The sequence below is a fragment of the Camelus ferus genome, chromosome 14 (genome assembly GCF_009834535.1).
Source record: "Camelus ferus isolate YT-003-E chromosome 14, BCGSAC_Cfer_1.0, whole genome shotgun sequence".
Taxonomy (NCBI): Eukaryota; Metazoa; Chordata; class Mammalia; order Artiodactyla; family Camelidae; genus Camelus; species Camelus ferus.
In genome coordinates, this window is record NC_045709.1 from 11,284,494 (window position 1) to 11,302,003 (window position 17,510).

Here is a 17,510-nt window from a genome sequence, read left to right on the forward strand (position 1 = left end):
TTCCCCAGCCTCCTCGGGGTTTTCTTTCCCCAGAATGGGAACGAAGATGCCTTAGAAACCCAGGAACTGAGACGACAAGCAGTCCACACCAGAGGAGGGAAAAAAGCAAACTGCACAACAGTCTGTGAGCCCACTTTGCAGAGAAAAATGTGTATTTATACACATATGTTCATGACATCATCTGTGCATGGAAAAATATGAATAGGAAATATGAAATGTATCAACACTACTAATGGCCCCAGGGTGGGATTAAGTCAAATGTTTGCTTCCTTTGCTGGGCATTTCTGTACGGTTTGAATTGGAATATTTTTACAATGAGCATATAATTTTATGATTATTTCTGCAATCATTAAAAAATACATATGTAACATTGCTAAGGAAATGAGTAAAACACTGTTAAAGTATAGTTGACATGGAAAGAGTCACAGTATATGGAAGGAGAATTACAAAACAAAGGAGAAACAGAATTCCATTTTTGTGAGGAAAGATGTCAAAATGAAGGAAAAGTGTCTGCAAGGATTTCCTGATGCACTAAAATGTTAAAAATGCTTATCTCTGAGTGGTGGGTTATTATGTCTATGTTCTTATGTTTCTATCCGTTTTTTGTTTTTTTTCAAACGATGGACACATAGTACCTTGTGTTGGGGAAGGAGCTTAAATGAAAGTCCTGGGCTCTTTCTGGGGCCACTCCTTAGAGTTTCTGGCTGACCAACTCTGCCCACAGCTTCGAGCCCGGCCCTGCACCCCAGCTCACAGGGGCACCTGGCATCAGGAGAGGGCAGTGGAGGCACGAGGAGCCTGGGTTGAGTCCTGGCTGGTACCAACCAGCGGTGTGACCATGGGCAGGCTGACATAGCATTTAGCCTTGGTTTCTTTACTTGTGACAACAGTTGGCCAGCCCATCTCCTAGGACCAGAGGGTTTGTGGTGAAATAAAAAAGCACGTGTGGACTGGAAAGCTCTCTGTGCACGCTGGTTGTTGCCATTTTATTTCTTTACTATTATTATTATTTGTGATTCTGAGTTGTGACTTTCGTCCCATGCAGCATTCTTAGTTGTCCACATCCCAGTATATCATCGGAGAGGCCTGCCTCGTTAGCATTCGTGGACGTTTGAAGTCTGGGGAGCACTGGGTCTCAGACAGCTGTTCACCCCCGTGCAGTGGCCTTGAACCCTTTCTTTGCAATCTCTGCTGGTGTCTTTCTCTGTGATTTAATTTGCGAGAAGTAGAAAGGACCTCTGCCAAAAGCTATCAGCCCTATCAGCCTGCAGTGACGGATTGTCATAAACGACTCCTTTGCGTAAAGGAGCTGAAAGCTGGAAGCGGGTTCCACACAGCAGGCCTGCGCCCCCTCCTCTGAGAGGCCTTGCTGCTTCCCTCCCGGAGGCCCGGGCTGGGCCGAGGGCCCGACTTGCTCACATCCTGTCCTCTCCAGGATGGATGCGAGCTGGGGAAGCCCCTCTGCACCTCTCTCCCTACCCAGGAAATGGTTGTGTGTTTTGTTCTCTGCTTCTTCCCTGCAAGAGTATACTTGGATCAGTTTAGATGCGAACAGAATCACCTGCAGGAAGATGGTGCCATCATTCCCACCAAATGCTTGCCTCTGGGCACAGCCAGGTGGGTAGGTGCTTATTAAAAACTCCTGGAGAAAACAGCAGTTTTTAGCAACAGGGCTTCCAAGAGCCTTTCCTATCAAAAAAAGCCACCTTCCTCATTCCAAGTCCACAAAATGGGCCCTTCCAACTCTGCTCCCTGGTCCCCCCACCCCCAAAGGAGCAGATCTGAGCCATCATGCACGTCTGTACGCCTTTTGCCTCCCAGGCCTCCAGCTTTATCGTTTCAAAGCACATATGTCACTTTTCACACGCAGCAAGCATTTCTCCTCCCTAAGAAGGCGATGAAACCACTCTCTTTCTGGCCACAAGCGATTTATAATCCTCCAGCCTCCCAGCCTGCTTTCCAAGCCCCTCCCCCGTGTACCTTCGGCATCTTTTCAGGCCAGCAAAGAGAAACCCAAGAATAATAAGCTAAAATAATGACAAAAATATATATGTAATGTGTATGTGTATATTTATATTCTTTTTAATTAAAAAAATTGGAATTAAGAGAACCCCAAAGAGGTTCAGTGACTTATCCAAGTTCCCAGCAAGTCCACACAGAGTGGAAAACAGATGGCAAATCTCCCTTTTCTTGAGTCATTAAACCACAGAGTCCCAACGGACTCCAGTGCCAAGGGAGTAGGAATGAATCCCATTGTCTGCAAGTCACTGTTCCCTTAGGATGAACTTGGCACCAGGAGCTCCTTGCCCAGCGTATAGATCCCACCACAAGCCTGCTGTCAACACAGGCCCCAGTGCCACTCTCCTGCCCCGGAGCCCTTCAACACTCCAGGCTCCCAGCCAAATTAAGCAGAAGACTCCTTGGCCTGGTGTAGCTGACTTCTTCTGGAGATGTGCCCCGTCCTCTCCCCTTAGGGGTGGGCCCTGCATCCTGTTTATAACAATAACATATAACTGAGTCATGACCTTGGGCCAGTGCTGTGTTGGTCCCATGTGGCCTCAACCTCACGGGCAGAGCAGACTGAGTTGGGGTGACACCTGACCCAAGCTGTTGCCAGTCGAACTCCCACTCCCCCCGCCAAGACTGTGGACACGGGCCCCTTGACTCACTGGCCGCCGTATTTGGCATATGTGTTTGGAAAAGTAGCCAGAGCCTGCCTGCCGAGGCGGAGAGGGCTGTGATGGGAGTCTGTGGACAAGCCCCAGAGAAACAGGAAAAGTTCACCCCAGTTCCTCACACTCTCCTGGCCTGTCCCTGCTGTTCCCAAAGCCCAGCTGTGCCTCTGCCACTGAGTTCCATGAGGGCTGCCCTTATCTCCTCCCAATAAATCAATTTTATTAAGTTGACTTGAGGGGGTTCCTGGAACTTGTAACCAGACAATCCCTAAGACACTGGGCTTCTCTTAGTTAGAGAGTTCCCCAGTCCTTCTGTGCTAATCAGCTAATAAGAATGTCCCTGGAAAGGTACAGGCAGGGCACTGCTGCAAATGACTAGTGGGTGCTTTCAGTCATTCATATCTTAGTGTGAACCACTTCAGTAAATCCCATTCCTCCAAGATTGACTAGCTAAGATCAGGGACATCTGGAGGATTCAGAGCCTTGATGCAAGAGGAAAAAAAAAAAAAAAGGAAGATATTTCAGAGTTCAGGCTCCCGGCGGAGGGCAAGCCTGGGTGTAGGGAAGACACCTTTAGCCACTGGATAATGTGCCCAAGGTGACTCCTGCTCCCAGTAATAGGGAAAATAATTCATTATCATTCTGAATCATTAGTATTTTTAATTCACTCAATGCCTTCCTTCCAAGGAACTCATTATGTCGATGGAGGTTGGTTCGTTATGAGAAAGCGATTTGGGAGTGGAATTTATGTTGGACATAGTCTTCTAAATATGGCAACAAGGACCTTTATTACGTGGGTACATGACTTGCAGCAAATCTCTCTCTATAAGCTAATTAGGAAGGGACGTTAAACTGTGTCAATCCGGGTGATGCTGAAGGAGAGACATGGAGTACTCTTAAAAGTGGTCCTGAAACCACGTTTCTGTCCAAATATTAAATTCACGGTGCTCCTGAAATCATACCATTTCTTAGCTATGGTATATTTTAATAGCATTAAAACTAATTATTATTTGATGAGAAAAATATACTGCAATGTTTACATAGCATAGGAAAACTGACTGGAGTTTCTATTAAGACACCTTCAAAGTCAGCTTGAATTAAAGCCACCTTGGTTACCAGCCAGCGGGTACATGCTCTCACCGATTGTACTGTCTGCCTGGAGGAAATAATTGTCCCTCTGCCCCTGGGAAGTTACTGGTGTAGATTTTAAAGGAGCAGACAGCTGCCCTGAGGTACACATTTGGCACTTATCCATTTGTGCCCTAACACAAACACCCCATAGCGAGCCCAGGGGACCTTCACACAGACTTTACAAATTATGTAAAGACCGTTTCAAAGATCATATTACCTGGGGAAGCCAGCAGCACAGAGTCCCAGAGAAAATGAGGCATTAAGAGGCATTCAAGTCCTCAGCTTCTCAGTTTGGGACTAGAGTCCCAAACTTGGCACCAGGAGCTCCTTGCCCAGTGCATAGATCCCACCTCAAGCCTGCTGCCATTCAAGTCCTCAGCTTCTCGGTTTGGGATTAGACAGTGGTGAGGGTGACAGATCTTTCCCTTTGCCCCCAAGCTCAACTCACCCCCCACCCCAGCCCCTTATCCAGTTCCACTCATTCACAAGGACTTTAAATGCCAGGCCCGGTGCTGAGTACTAGGGACACTGTGAGGGCCCCCTGCCCTCATGGAGTCCACCAGGCATTAAACAGGTGACTGTGAACTTAACCTGCCTGCACAGCTCAGGCAAGTGCTGAGGTGAACAGTGCACGCACACTGCTGTGAGCACAGGGGGCGGGCGGGGGTGCTGTCGGGCCGCGTCAGCACCGAGGTGACACCTGAGCTAAGACTGAGCGGCGAGGCAGGAAGCAGCTGGCGGAGTGTGGGGAGAGGGTCGGGGATGGGAAGGAGGGAGTCCGGGCGTGGACCACAGCCTGTGTGAAGAGCCCTGGGGTGGAGGGCTCGCTCAAAAGCGGCTGAAGCCGGGAGAGCGGGTGGCAGGGGCTTTCTCAGCGTGGGAAGGGACATCTGTGAGCACCAGTGGTCAGGGGCCGCCTGTGAGGACAGGGGAGCGCCTTGGTCACCAGCCTGGGCTCCAGGTCACACACACAGGTGAAAATGCCGTGGCTTCCTCGTCCTCCCCAGGCCATCCGAGGTCTGTGCCTCGGTATGACGACACCTGGGACACAGTGAAAGAGCCTGCTTTACAGCGAGGACAGCCCGAGCGTGGGCTCATTAAAAGCACGAAGGTGCTTAATTGGGATTTTGTTTTTAAAATTCCCCAAATGAGTGCCTGATCGAACAGCTGTGAGTAGCACACCTTTAAAAAACACCCCAAGAATCCCAGCCAGATAATCAGACGAGGTTCTGGGCCCACAGGCCAGGAAGAGACCGGGCACCTCACTGAATTCCTGGCCGGAAGGCAGGAGGGGCGGGCCCTGCGGCCCGGAGAGCTCGGCCTGCCCCGGGCGCTGCAGCCGCTCGGACCCCAGCCCCCCAGCCCGGGGTGGCCCAGGGGCTCAGCTCTGGAAGGTTTTGGTGCCTCATCCAAAGCAGCCTCAACGGCCAGCAGAAAACCAAAAGCCAATGGGCAGTGACCTCTGACCCTGGGGTTTATTCATTCTCTCCTTAGAGGGCTGGGCAGAGCTCCGCAGTGCAGTTTTAGACCAAGAGCCTCACCCAGGGCTCCAAAGTCCTTCTGGAGGTTGAGGGGGGCTCCTACTTGTGGCTTCAGGAGCTCCAGACCCCACCAGTCTCCCCCGGTGCCTGAAATCTGCCCTCCTCACCCCCAGTCTATAATCCTCGGAGTGAAAATGTCTTAAGAATGAGAGGAGCAAAGAGCTGGGGCTGCCCGGGAAGACAGTACAACGTATGTGAATAATCAGGACAAGTGGACGTGACCTAGCAAGGAACAGGTCAGCGGGACAGACTAGAGCTCGGGAAAAGCAGCAACTTAGTGAGAACTTGGTGTATAATAAACACGGCATCACAACACAAAAGAAAATAAAGTTAATGCAATAAGAAAGCAGAGCTGCGACTCTGCTTATTAAAAAAAAATAGAAGAGAGAAAGAAATAGGAAAGGGTCCTTATCTACCTAATACCAAAATAACTTCCAATGGAGGAAAAGCTAAATAAGAGAAAATGTTATAAGAAAATGGGGGAAGAAACAACCATTTAGAGTAACTAGGATTTTTTTTTTAACCGTAAAAATGAGTAAATCGGTCTTAGTAATAAATACACAGCCTGACAACATAAAAAATTTAAACTTTTTGATGTCAAACCAAAACAGAACTAAAGAGCAATTTGCTAAACTGGGTGGTGGTGGGGCTGGGGGGAGGCACATGCAATAAATGTGCCAAAGAAGGCTTGTAACTCAGCAATTTGAAAGATGATGATCACAAGAGAAAAACTGGGGAAGAACATGAATAGGCAACTCACAAAAGAAATACAAATGGCCAAAAAAGCACCACCACCACCAAGAAAAGAGGCCATGTGTCATCTGTCAGTTTGGGGAAGATCCTTCTTTTGGGAATGATGGGACCAGAGTTTGTTGGGATGAGGAGAGAGAACGGTGCTGCTGGGAATATAAATTGCTACAATTTTTCTGGAGGGCAATTTGGTTCATGTATATCAAATGTCTTTAAAATGCTCACACGGTGTCTGTAATTTCACCCCTGCTAGGAATCCATCCTAAGGCAATAACCAGATGTACACAAAAATGTACATACAAAAGTGTTCATCCTGGAGTCATTTTCAATAGTGAGAAGTCGGCAACCAGCTAAATATCCCATAACAGGGGATTAACATAATAAATTATTGAACATACAACAGAATATATTTTACATAGAAGTAACATTTTAAGGGATATTTAATGACATGAGAAAAAATTTATAATATAATGTTAAATGGAAAAACATAGGACTCAGAATGGAATATACAGTGTGTCTTCTACTGGGAGTAGGGGACATGCATAGAAAAAGGCTGGAGAAAACAGACCAAAAATAATAATAGTGATTATATCTTAATGCTGGATTATAGAAGAGTTTTGGTTTCTCTTGTATATTGTTATTTCCTTGTTTTCTAAATGAATACGTATTTTTTTTTATGATTAGAAAAAAGTGATCTTGAATGAATACCTCCTCCCTGCCCTGCCCCCCCCCCCCCCCCCAGCCATAAGACTGCACCTGCTGAAGTGAGCTCAGGTCCCTTGATTGACTGAACTGTGAGTTGGGACCCAGAAAGGAGTGTGGCCTCAAGGAATGCAAGAAAGGAGACACATGATTGGAGGGAAGGCAGAGAGGAGGCGTGGAGAAGGGAGCTGGGAATGGTCCAGGATGTGGGACGCTGCTGAAGCCGTGCTGGTTTTGCTGGGGCCCTAATGACACCCAGCGTCCGTTAGTTCAGTTGTTTGAAGGGGTCAGAGGAGCTTGAGCGCTGCAGGCCGACTCCAAAACCGGAGGAGGACACCTAAGGAGACCTCTGGAGTAGCTGGAAGGCAGGCAGCCCTCTCTCCCTCCATTTCAGTGGCTTCTTGGGGGAGAGGTGGTGCAGAGAAACTTCTAGTACAATGATGGAGGTGAGGAACAGTGGGAAGACCAATGAGACACTGGGGCTGGCTGTTCATCTTTTCTTTTGTGACCACTGCCTGCTTCCCAATCTTACCCAGAAACAGATGGGCTCACAGAAATCATGAAATCTGGCTGCGGTCAAGGGTTCCTCACGGGGCCACCTTCCCTCACCCCCAGGAGCTCTCCTGGACTGAAAGGTTGCCGTCCCTCCTTCCACAGCCTTGCACACTCCATTGTCCCTGAAATAGTGAGAGGTACTTGCCTCAGCCTCTCAGAAGCTGCCTCTGCATTTACTCCTCACCAACTGGTACTTCTGAGCACCTGCTGTGACCAGGCCTGAGCAGGGGGACCTGTGCTCCGAGCTGAAGAGAACGCAGTGCCCCTTTCAGGAGCGCACTGATTACTGAGGGACGGCAGGCCCCCGAAACATCAGAATAAATAATCAGCTTCTTACCAAGAAACAGACTCGGTGTGCTTGAGAGCCACGATGCTTTCCTTTCTCTTTGCCTTTTCTTATATATATATATTTTTACACACAGTAAAATTCTGTGTGTGTGTGTGTGTATACAACTCTATGATTTTCTGCAAATGCACTGGGTTGGGTAACTCTATGCATTAGACTGTGTGTGATTCAGAACCGTTCCATCACCCCAAATGTTCCCTCACAGTCACCTACCTATTCCCTTTGTGGTCACATCTCCACCCACCCCTAACCCCAGCAACCCGGATCTGTTCTCAGTCCCTACAGGTTTGCCTTTTCCAGAACATCATATAAACAGAATCATTCAGTGCATCCTTTTGAGTCTGGCTTGACTTTTGCCAATGCATTTAAGCTTTATCCGTGTTGCTGCAAACATCAATATTTTGTTCCTTTTTATTGCTGGATAGCATCTCTCATGGAAGCACAACAGTTTATTCGCCAGTTGAAGGACATCTGAGTTGCTTCCAGTTGGGGGTGATTATGAATAATAAAAAATAAAGCAGCTACAAACATTCGTGTGTATGTTTTTGTGTGAACACATTATTTCTCTTGGTAAATAACTTATAACTCTTTCTTTAATCCTCACCTCTAGCCTATACAAGTAGCATCATCCCCATTTTACAGAATGGGAACGTGAGGCCTGGCGGTGGGGTAAGCAATTTGCACAGTCATGTAGCTGCAGGAACTGGATGATCCACCCAGTGAGTCAGCTCACAACGGACTGAGCTCCTGGTAAGGGTCAGGCAGTGCCTGCCCTCAGCAATTCATACCCTGTGCACAAAACCAGCCTATAGACAGGTGACTTCTATGGTGCTCAAGACAGGGTCACAGAGGGAGCCCAGAGGAGGAGCACTGGCCACGCTCCAGGCTGGGGACACTCCCAGCCAAGTCACGGAGGAAAGTGAAAGTTAACCAGGAAAGGGGCATCCAGGCAGAGGAGCCACAGGGACAAAAGCATGGGGGCATCTTCCAAAAATAATGGGCTGACAGGCAGAGGATCCATTCTGGGAAATAACAGGAAATATATTTGGACAGGGGGTGGGGGTCACACTAACAAATGACTTCAATTCCAGGCTAAAGGATGTGGATGTTATACCGTATTGGCTGACGTTTCGACAGTACTTACTATTTTCCAGGTACTGTGTCTCTCTGGGAATCTTGAAGGTCCGGGGACTAGAAGGAGGTTTTAGGAGCCAGAAGGTACATGGGTAACGCTCAGGGTGAGGACAGTGGACAAATAATACTTGGTATGGAACACATTCAGTGTCTAAGGACATACTCCATCTAGGAAGTACTGTTCTCTGCTTTCCTCTGAGTGCTCGTACCCCAGCTGCCTTCACAGACGAGAAGAGAACCTACCATAACAAGTACTGAAACTCTTTATGTGTCTAACTCCCCCACTGGACCAGGAGTCCCTGTGATTTCTGAGTCCTCATCACTGACCACAGTGTCCAGCATATAGTGGGCACGCTATCAATGATTACTGAACAAATAAGGTATTTTGTTCATTAAATATCTTGGGTTAATTAATAGTTACCACATCAAACTCAGATGACCCATTTCCAAAAAACAAGAGTGTAATAAAATAGACCCTTGTGGTAGATTATCATTTGACAATATTCACCCCTCTTCTCCACTTTCGTTGAAGAAGCATGCTTCCCTGACTCTTGATTTTGGGGCTCTGTGAAATGACCTGCACTCTTCAGTTGGACATCAGCAGATGTGAAGCAAGCAGGGGCTTGCAATGTGCTTGCACACTTGGGCTTCTGCTATTGCCACTAGAACCTACTCTGGCCAGCCTAATGGTCCAAACAAATTTGAAACATAATCCAGACCCAGCTTGCTGCTTAGATAACCCCGCTGAGCTCAGCTGAGATTAGCTCACCCAGCAGACCTGCATAAAAGTCAGCAAGAAACATGTGCTTCTTACTGTATGCCTCTGACACTTGGGAGTTGTTTGTTACATAGCAAGAGCTGACAGATACAACCCTATACCAAAAGTCACCAACTATAATTTTGTGATCCTTTGATTAGGAAGGTGAGTCACAGACTCTGGTTTCATACTGCTTCTGACCCTCAGTTTCCTCGTCTGTGAAATCTGTAAAGTTGTTATGAGGATTGAATGAGATAATCCAAGAAAAACACTTAGTGCAGCCTCTGGCACATGGAAAGTGCTCAGCATGTGCTATTATTATTACTACTAAGTGTTACTAATAGTAGTAATAATAATGTTATTATTAAGGTGTTTCTGGACCCTAGGTCCCTGCCATAAACAGCAGTTACCATTGGGTGTGGAGCTATGCCAGTGAGTAGAAAGCTCCAAATACCAGCATGTCAAGAACAGAACAGGTACTATATACTGATGTAGGTATGTCCTTCCAAAAGGCCCTAAACCGAACTTCCCCCTCTTCTGCCAAAGAGCTAAGGCACCACTGCCTGTTTATTACAGTCAATGAACTGATGACACAGCTGTCCTGGAGGAGGTGGAATCAGCATCCTCGTCGGGTGTCCTGCGGGGGAGAGGGGCTAAGACGTGGGTGAGAGTTTTAATCGGCTAACGCTCAGGCTGTGGCCGGCTGCCAGCAGAGCACTTAGCACATCTCCCTTCCCCTCCCATCTGTCTTCACTCCTCACAGACTCTTGATGCCACTGAATGCTAACAGGCAAAATGTGCATGATTTGAGAAGACCCAAAACACGGAGGCGAGAACAGCAACCAAACAGAACCTGTCTCATGAGATCACTTCACCTCCACACTTCGTCTACCCACAAACCTACCCCGGGCAGCTCATTTTTGTTCCCCAGGAGAGTCAACTATGAAAACCTCTCCATGCCCCACCCACCCCTAAGAAATATTAAGAATGATTTCCAAACTTAATCTAAATCATATCCTGTGATATTGTCACAAAGAGCCGTGTGCAGCTGTGGGCTCTGACAGTATCTCACCTGTAACTAATGTTCCACCTTCCAAACCCTTAGGAGCTGGGATAAATTCTGCAAATACTAGTGTTTTCCCACCCTCAGAGTATCAGGAATCTAGTGATGTCTGGCTGGGGATTGCAAGTATTTCTAGAGGCCTGACTGAATCTTAGAAAATAGAAAACAACCTAACCCGTGTTACATAATTGGGCCAGGAAAACATGTTTCATATTAGAGAGGCAGCCAGCAATTTCCTAGGATTCAGACAGAGGTCTGAGCTGTTCACTTGGCTCTGGACCTGCTTAAGAATGACAACCTCTGAACCTCTCTGTATCTCCTTATCTGCGGAGCAGACAAACATTAAGCTGCCCTCTCTGTCACTGACATGCCTCTGTGTATATTGGACTATGTCTTCCCCTCTGGAGAGGATGAATAAATATTAAGCATGAGACTTACTGTGCTTCTTAGAGAGCTTGGGAAGATCAATAAAATGTTTCTAACACAAATAGGAAATGAAAATGAAAAGATATCAAGGTCCTCAGAAGCAGACCGGATCCATACAAAAGTACATTACCAGCCGTATAATCAAAAAGGCAGTCCCCTTAGAGTCTATCAGATCTGTCCACGGTCAGTGCTGATTCCCAGGCGGCCTTGGGAGCAGGGTCCCCGGCCCCAGCCCATGGTCCCCCTGGCCTGGCTGGATACTGCCCTTCCGGCCTCTCTCAGCATTCATTTCCCGATGATGCAGTGATGAGTTAGAGGGAGGAGATGCTGCGGGCTGGTAGGACTCGTCCTGGTTGTGAACCTGGGCTGTGGAGGCACAGACTTGGTTCAAATTCTGCCTCCTCCACTTGACCTTGGGCACATTATACAACCTCTCTCGGTCCTAGGTTTTCCATCGGAAACGCATAGGCAGGAATCCCTCCATCAGAAGGTGGTCATGAGTGTTCGATGACCAGCATATGTACAACACCTACGAGTGCCCAGCACGCAGCAAACACCCAGCAGAGTTTTGCTGGATGGCGGATGGGTGGTGGGAAAACAGCAGAGCTGGCTTCATCCTGTGCAGTCCCACAGGGCCCTGCACTTTTTGAATACAGGCCCCGCCTCCCCATTTTTGTTTGGTACTGGGCCCTGCCGATCACGAAGTGGGTCCCGGAGAGCAGCTACCTGGGAGGCCAGCTGTGGTCCCCTAGGAGTCTTTGCCATCCAGTAGAGCAAGAAGGCAACACCCCTAACCCCGCCCCCTGGCATGACCCGGCATTTGCATACTTTCGGTACCTTAGGCAAGGATGCTGCGTTTAGAACAAAGCAAAAGATAGAAGTATTTTGTACTAAGCCTGCACCATTTCATAGCAAGCTTCCAGGTATTTGTTTGAGTACAGGGAACTATATTCAATTTCTTGTAATAGTATATAATGGAAAAGAATCAGAAAATACATATGTGCATGTATGTGCGTAACTGAATCACTGTGTACACCCGAAACATTGTAAATCAACTACATTTCAATAAATTTTTTTAAATTTTAAAAACAGAAGAAATAAATGCAACCTCATTGCTGGGGAGAAAGGTTCTCCCCCACTCCTGACGCTCCCTTCCTCATGGAGAGAGGACCGTGAGTGCGATGCTGCCCCCCTCAGCGCCCTCCTCCCTCCACTGCGAGGAGGTGGAGCACTTCAACTGAGCAAATCTGGGAGCAATAGACTGAGCTTGCTCAGCTCTGCTCCCCACTTCCCCCTCTTCCTGGGGGAGTGTCTACCTGAGGCCAGCCAGCTGCAACAAAGCAGGCGAGGATGTCTAACTGTGGGGTTCAATACCAAGGAAGCCACTGGGCTCTCACAGGAGCCACGCCCTTCAGCCAGCCTTCCCAGTGACAGCAGTGATACCTGGCTCTTACCCATTACTCCACGATCTGACTCCTCGAATTGTTCAGTTCTTGGGTGGGAAGAGGTTTGCCATTTAACAGACACCCTTGATGACCCCGACAACCACATGAACCCTCGCCCTTCATTTTGTGACTTAGGATTAATTAAAATACCTTTTTAAAAGCTTAACTTGCTATGAAGAAGTGGTCCCTGATTTACGATGGTTTGAAAGATGATTTTTTGACTTTACAATGGCGTGAAAGCGATACACATTTAGTGGAAATTATGCTTTGAATTTTGGATACTGATCTTTTCTCTGGCTAGTGATGCACAGGACAAGGCTCTCTCATGATGCTGGGCTGTGAGCCACAGCTCCCTGTCAGCCTCGCCATCGCCGGCGTGAACAACTCATATGCTTAGAACCATTCTGGACCCAGACAACCATTCTGTTTTTCACTTTCAGTACAGTATTCAATAAATTACATGACACATTCAATACTTTACTATAAAATAGGTTTTGTGTTAGATGATTTTGCTCAACTGTAGGCTAATATAAGTGTTCTGAGCACGTTTAAGTTAGGATGTTTGGTAGGTTAGGTGGATTAAATGCATTTTCAATTTATGATAGTATCAAGTTCCGATAGGTTTGTTGGGACCTAACCCCACTGTAAGTTGAGGAAGATCTGGACTCCAGACCTCTTGGTTCAAGAAGGAGACAAGCCAAAGAGGTTAAAAGCTCAGTACATTGGTTCTCAAACTTCAATGGGCATTAGAATCACCTGGGGGCTTTGTTAAAACAGATTTCTCAGCCTCATCCTGGTTTTGGGTTCAGTAGATCTGGGGGTGAGACCTAAGAATGTGCATCTCTACCAAGTTCCCCAGAGATGCTGATGCTGCTCTCCCAGGAACCCTACTTTGAGAACCACTGGCCTGGCACAAAATGAATCAGCTATTACAGAGCAGGAACCAAAACCCAGGGGTCCTGTGTTCCAGGTGGATGCCCTTCTTGGTCCATCTTCTTGACTCTTGGTGGCGCCTTCCTCAGCCCTGACTGGAGGTTCCCTTGGCTGCAGTTTTCACGTCTGCACTTTCTACCTAAGATGAGCCTGCTCTTCTCACCAAAGTCCTGTCTACAATGAGCACTGAGCTTCCTAGATAAATACGCTTTAACAATACTAAGTATTTCCGGCACTAACACATATTACAAAAAACACGAGAACAGTGTTTCGTAAAGAAAAGGTGATGCACTGAAGGATAAACTTCAAGCAAAGGCAGTCATGCATGCCAAGGACCAAGAACCCAAAGAGTTGATCACTGTTTTTCTGATCCTTCCACGGGGTCATCCATGTCTACGTTTATTTTGCTAAACACAGACAAGAAAAACCACTCTACTTACCCAGAGTGTTGGTGGCAAAGTTTTTTTCAAGTCCGTCTTCTGTGAGCTCTCTTTTATTGACCATGCAGCCTGCATTATTGATCTAGAAATCACAGTTCTTACTTCAAAATAGGGCCAAAGGACTTGTTGCCAAACCAAACAGCTTCCCTTCCACCCACATTCATGGGACAACAATTCTCCTTAGCTGTGCCTTCACTCCAAACCCCTTCCTGGACACTGTCATTTGTGAAGCAGGCTCAGCCGCAGAACTAGGCAGAGACCTCCAATGACCAGAGCTTGGCCGAGCAACCTAATTCCCAATAAGGCACCCCAGGAATTTGTCTAGACCAGCGTCCAGCTACATTTCAAACGCTCCAAAGCCATACTGCTATTACTGATTTTTTTCCTTAAGCTACCTCCCTTATTTCAAAGTGTCAAAAACTAAAGATACTCTTGTGCACATACATATGCTGTGAATCTAAGAATTCAGAACTATGCAAAGACTTTTTCAACACGACTTTAAAAATGAAATATTTACACACATTAGTGTTGAGCTTAATTCTTATTTTGCAATCTACTGCTGAGTTACTTTTAAAGGACAATGACTCAACCAGAAAAATAGTCAAGGTTGCCTTTTCTTTGGTAAAGTGCTTATTAGCAACCATATCCAAAAGCAATGGGTTTTAGAAATACATAATATTAAAGGTGCTCAAAGAGTCACTACTTTCAGAATCGAATATGTCGTTTTGTAGCTTTGCACATGTAAACTGATTTTATCTGCACTAATGAAAAATTGCTTTCAATGGCTCTCAATTATATGCTTCAAATCAAGATAGTGCTATTAGCATCAGCAGTGCGAAGAGTAACAGCAGAACAAACCCCAGCACATTTTAAATGGATCGCAGCAGATTTGGGCCTCAACGAACATTTTGAAGCCCATTAGAACCTATCTGGGGCGGGAAGGGATAGCTCAGTGGTAGCGTGCATGCTTAGCATGCACGGCAATTTGCTAGCCTGCAGCAGGTCATTCTTTTGGACTAAGCTTTTTATTTTTATTTCCCGGAGCCTCTAAGTTCCATACACCAATCCCCAAATCTACAGAGCACGGGAATACAGCTATACAAATCATCATTCTACTCAAAAAATGAAACCTCCCATCTCCTCACAGACCCAGTGGATGGTCCTGTCTTTTCCTCACAAATCTCATGTGGTGAGGTTCACTCCAGTGAGTGAACTGGGTGACATTAACAGGCCTCACCATGAAAGATTCTCACTAAGGGGTCGCCGTAAAGATCCACAAACACACACATCCGTCAACATCCACCCAGACGAGAAACACACACGCGTTGAGATCTGTCCCCTACTTATGTTTACAAAGCTCACCAGGACATGGAGTGTGTGTTCCTGCTTGAAATTTTCCACAAATTCCCAGATTGCCTTGGGATCAGACAAGTCCACAATGTGCAGGAAGATGTTCTAAACCAGAAAACAAAAAAAGTTATAAAGCTTTGGGGAAAAAAAATATATATATAGATATATATTTTTTCATTTTTAATGGTTTTCAAAATATCTTACAACTTTTAATGGAAAAAAATATGAAAATGAATATATGTATGTATATGCATGACTGGGACATTGCACTGTACACCAGAAATTAACACACTGTAATTTGACTGTACTTTAATTTAAAAAAAAAGAAGCATATAAAAGAAAAATCAAATCATTTGGAATGATTCAAAATGGAAAGTCTCATGCCTCAGAAGTGCACCATTGCTCAGTTTCTTGGGAATTATCCAGAAATATTTTAAGCATATGCAATATTTATACACATATATTTTAGACATTATATATTATGTACTTTAAGCATTATATGTGTGTGTCCCCTTTCCATATAAATAGGATCAGACTATACATTCTTCTATATGCTTCTTTTTGGTTCAACAATATATTGTGGATTTTTTTTGTTATATATAAATCTACCTTATCTCTTTTAATGGCCACAGAACTTACTTTTGCATGGGTGTGTCATAGTTTCCTACTGATCATTTGGGGTTTCTGTCAATATTTTCCTCCTAAGAGACTGTCTAAGGCCCATCATAATTCTAAGGTGACAGCTTCCTCTGTGACTCAGTCCTTGCCTAGGATGCGAATCAGCTTCTGCCCTGTGATACGGTCGTCTCTGGGCAACTCCTGGATGGAGGAGCCAGGCTGACTGCCCCTTGCCCCTGTGGCGGGGCACACAGCCCCACATGTAAATGACCTGTGCATGTTGGTTGTTTAGCTCTTTTGTTCTGTGCCTGTGAAACTTGTGTTCTCAGTACCCCGTGAACGCGACGCTGTTCTCTCTGAGCTCCAGCAGATGCCAGGGACTTCTCACCCACCCAAGGCAGGATCCCCGCTGCTGGGAACTGAACCTACAGTGCCCTGCCTGTTCCCCCATTAACTGGGCCACCGAACCCAAGGCTGTAGTAAGAATCTCCTTCTACTGATCTTAAAAAATATTTTCTCACCCTGAGACAAAGGTCCAGAGAATGAGAAAACAAAAGCAATCTCACATTTTCATGACTCAGAATGTCTGGAATCAGCTTGACTACCTACCATATTCGGCTGAAGTCTGGCACAACCAAACACTCCTCTACCTTCAAGGGAGAGGGCGAGCATTGTCGGTACAGGACTGGGCTCTTTTTCTGCAGGCCCTCGTCCAGGGGGTGGGCACAGGGCTGCTGACTCACCCTCGGCTCGGCTGTGAGCCGCTACCAGTGACGGTAAACGGAGTCTGGACACCTAATCCTTTCATTCTGAGGCCTTCCCCGCAATCACCCTCAAACTCCCTCCCACCCAGCAGGGCAGCAAAACACACAAAAGCCAGATTCAAAAGACAACAAAATTCAAATAAGCTACAAAATCCAAGCGAGCGAAAATCAGTTCTCTTCTGATCATTCCACAGTCTCCTCAAGCTTCCTGGAAGTACCCAAGATGGCTCAGAATTTAAAAGAGGCAGCAGCAGGGAAGAGGGAATCACTGTTCTAGATAAATCAACACGGAGCCTGGTGAAATGAAGTGTCGTGGAAAGGTGAAGGAAATCACCTGTCCCCCCCGGGTGAAAACAGGAGAGGCCAGCAGTCTGCTGTGACCAGGAGGAGGAACCTGCAACAGGTACCTGTGTGTACAAACCCTAATCTGCTGATCTCCATGTGACAAGGCTGGACCAAGGGGCCACCGGCCCCCTGTACTCACTCTATAAACCTGGGATGCTAGCGTGGTTACTGAAACTGAGCAAAACTCAACTGGGATCCTTTCTGTAGATGAGCCACCATTCAGCCACTGGGTGGCCCAGAAGTCATGAGGTGACATTACGGGAACCTCTCTACCCATGGCAGAGGGTGAGTCTGAAGAGCAAATGGAAAACAGCACATGAATGTGCCCTTGGAAGTGGCAATTACTACGTAAGAACAAGGTGGTAGTTAATACGAATGTCTAGGACTTGGGAAGCTAAACCGATAATTCTCAAGGAGATGGAATTCCACGTTGGCCTGGGAGAACTGGAGACCAGAAACCCCTGTTTTTAATCTTGGTGTTTTGATGTTGATGGAGTCAATCTCCACCAGACAGAGGCTCACTTCCAGCCCCTTC

The 17,510-nt window shown here is 46.6% G+C and overlaps 1 protein-coding gene and 1 long non-coding RNA gene across 6 annotated transcripts in view; one reads left to right on the forward strand and one right to left on the reverse strand.

Moving 5' to 3' along the window:
- Positions 1 to 17,510, reverse strand: part of DHRS12 (dehydrogenase/reductase 12) — a 36,272-nt gene that overhangs the window by 11,153 nt on the left and 7,609 nt on the right. For 4 of the 5 annotated variants that reach the window (XM_032496216.1, XM_032496217.1, XM_032496214.1 and 1 more), the window contains 2 exons: positions 15,261 to 15,353; positions 13,899 to 13,980 (listed from right to left, as the gene is read on the reverse strand). In XM_032496216.1, the coding sequence (XP_032352107.1) occupies positions 13,899 to 13,980; positions 15,261 to 15,353 (175 nt within the window). The remainder of the gene's footprint in view (positions 1 to 13,898; positions 13,981 to 15,260; positions 15,354 to 17,510) is intronic. The other variant, XM_032496218.1, reaches the window with a different exon arrangement.
- LOC116668542 lies at positions 82 to 17,276 on the forward strand. The gene is made up of 3 exons (XR_004325677.1): positions 82 to 638; positions 10,523 to 10,526; positions 17,266 to 17,276. It is a non-coding gene; the product is annotated as an uncharacterized LOC116668542 (long non-coding RNA).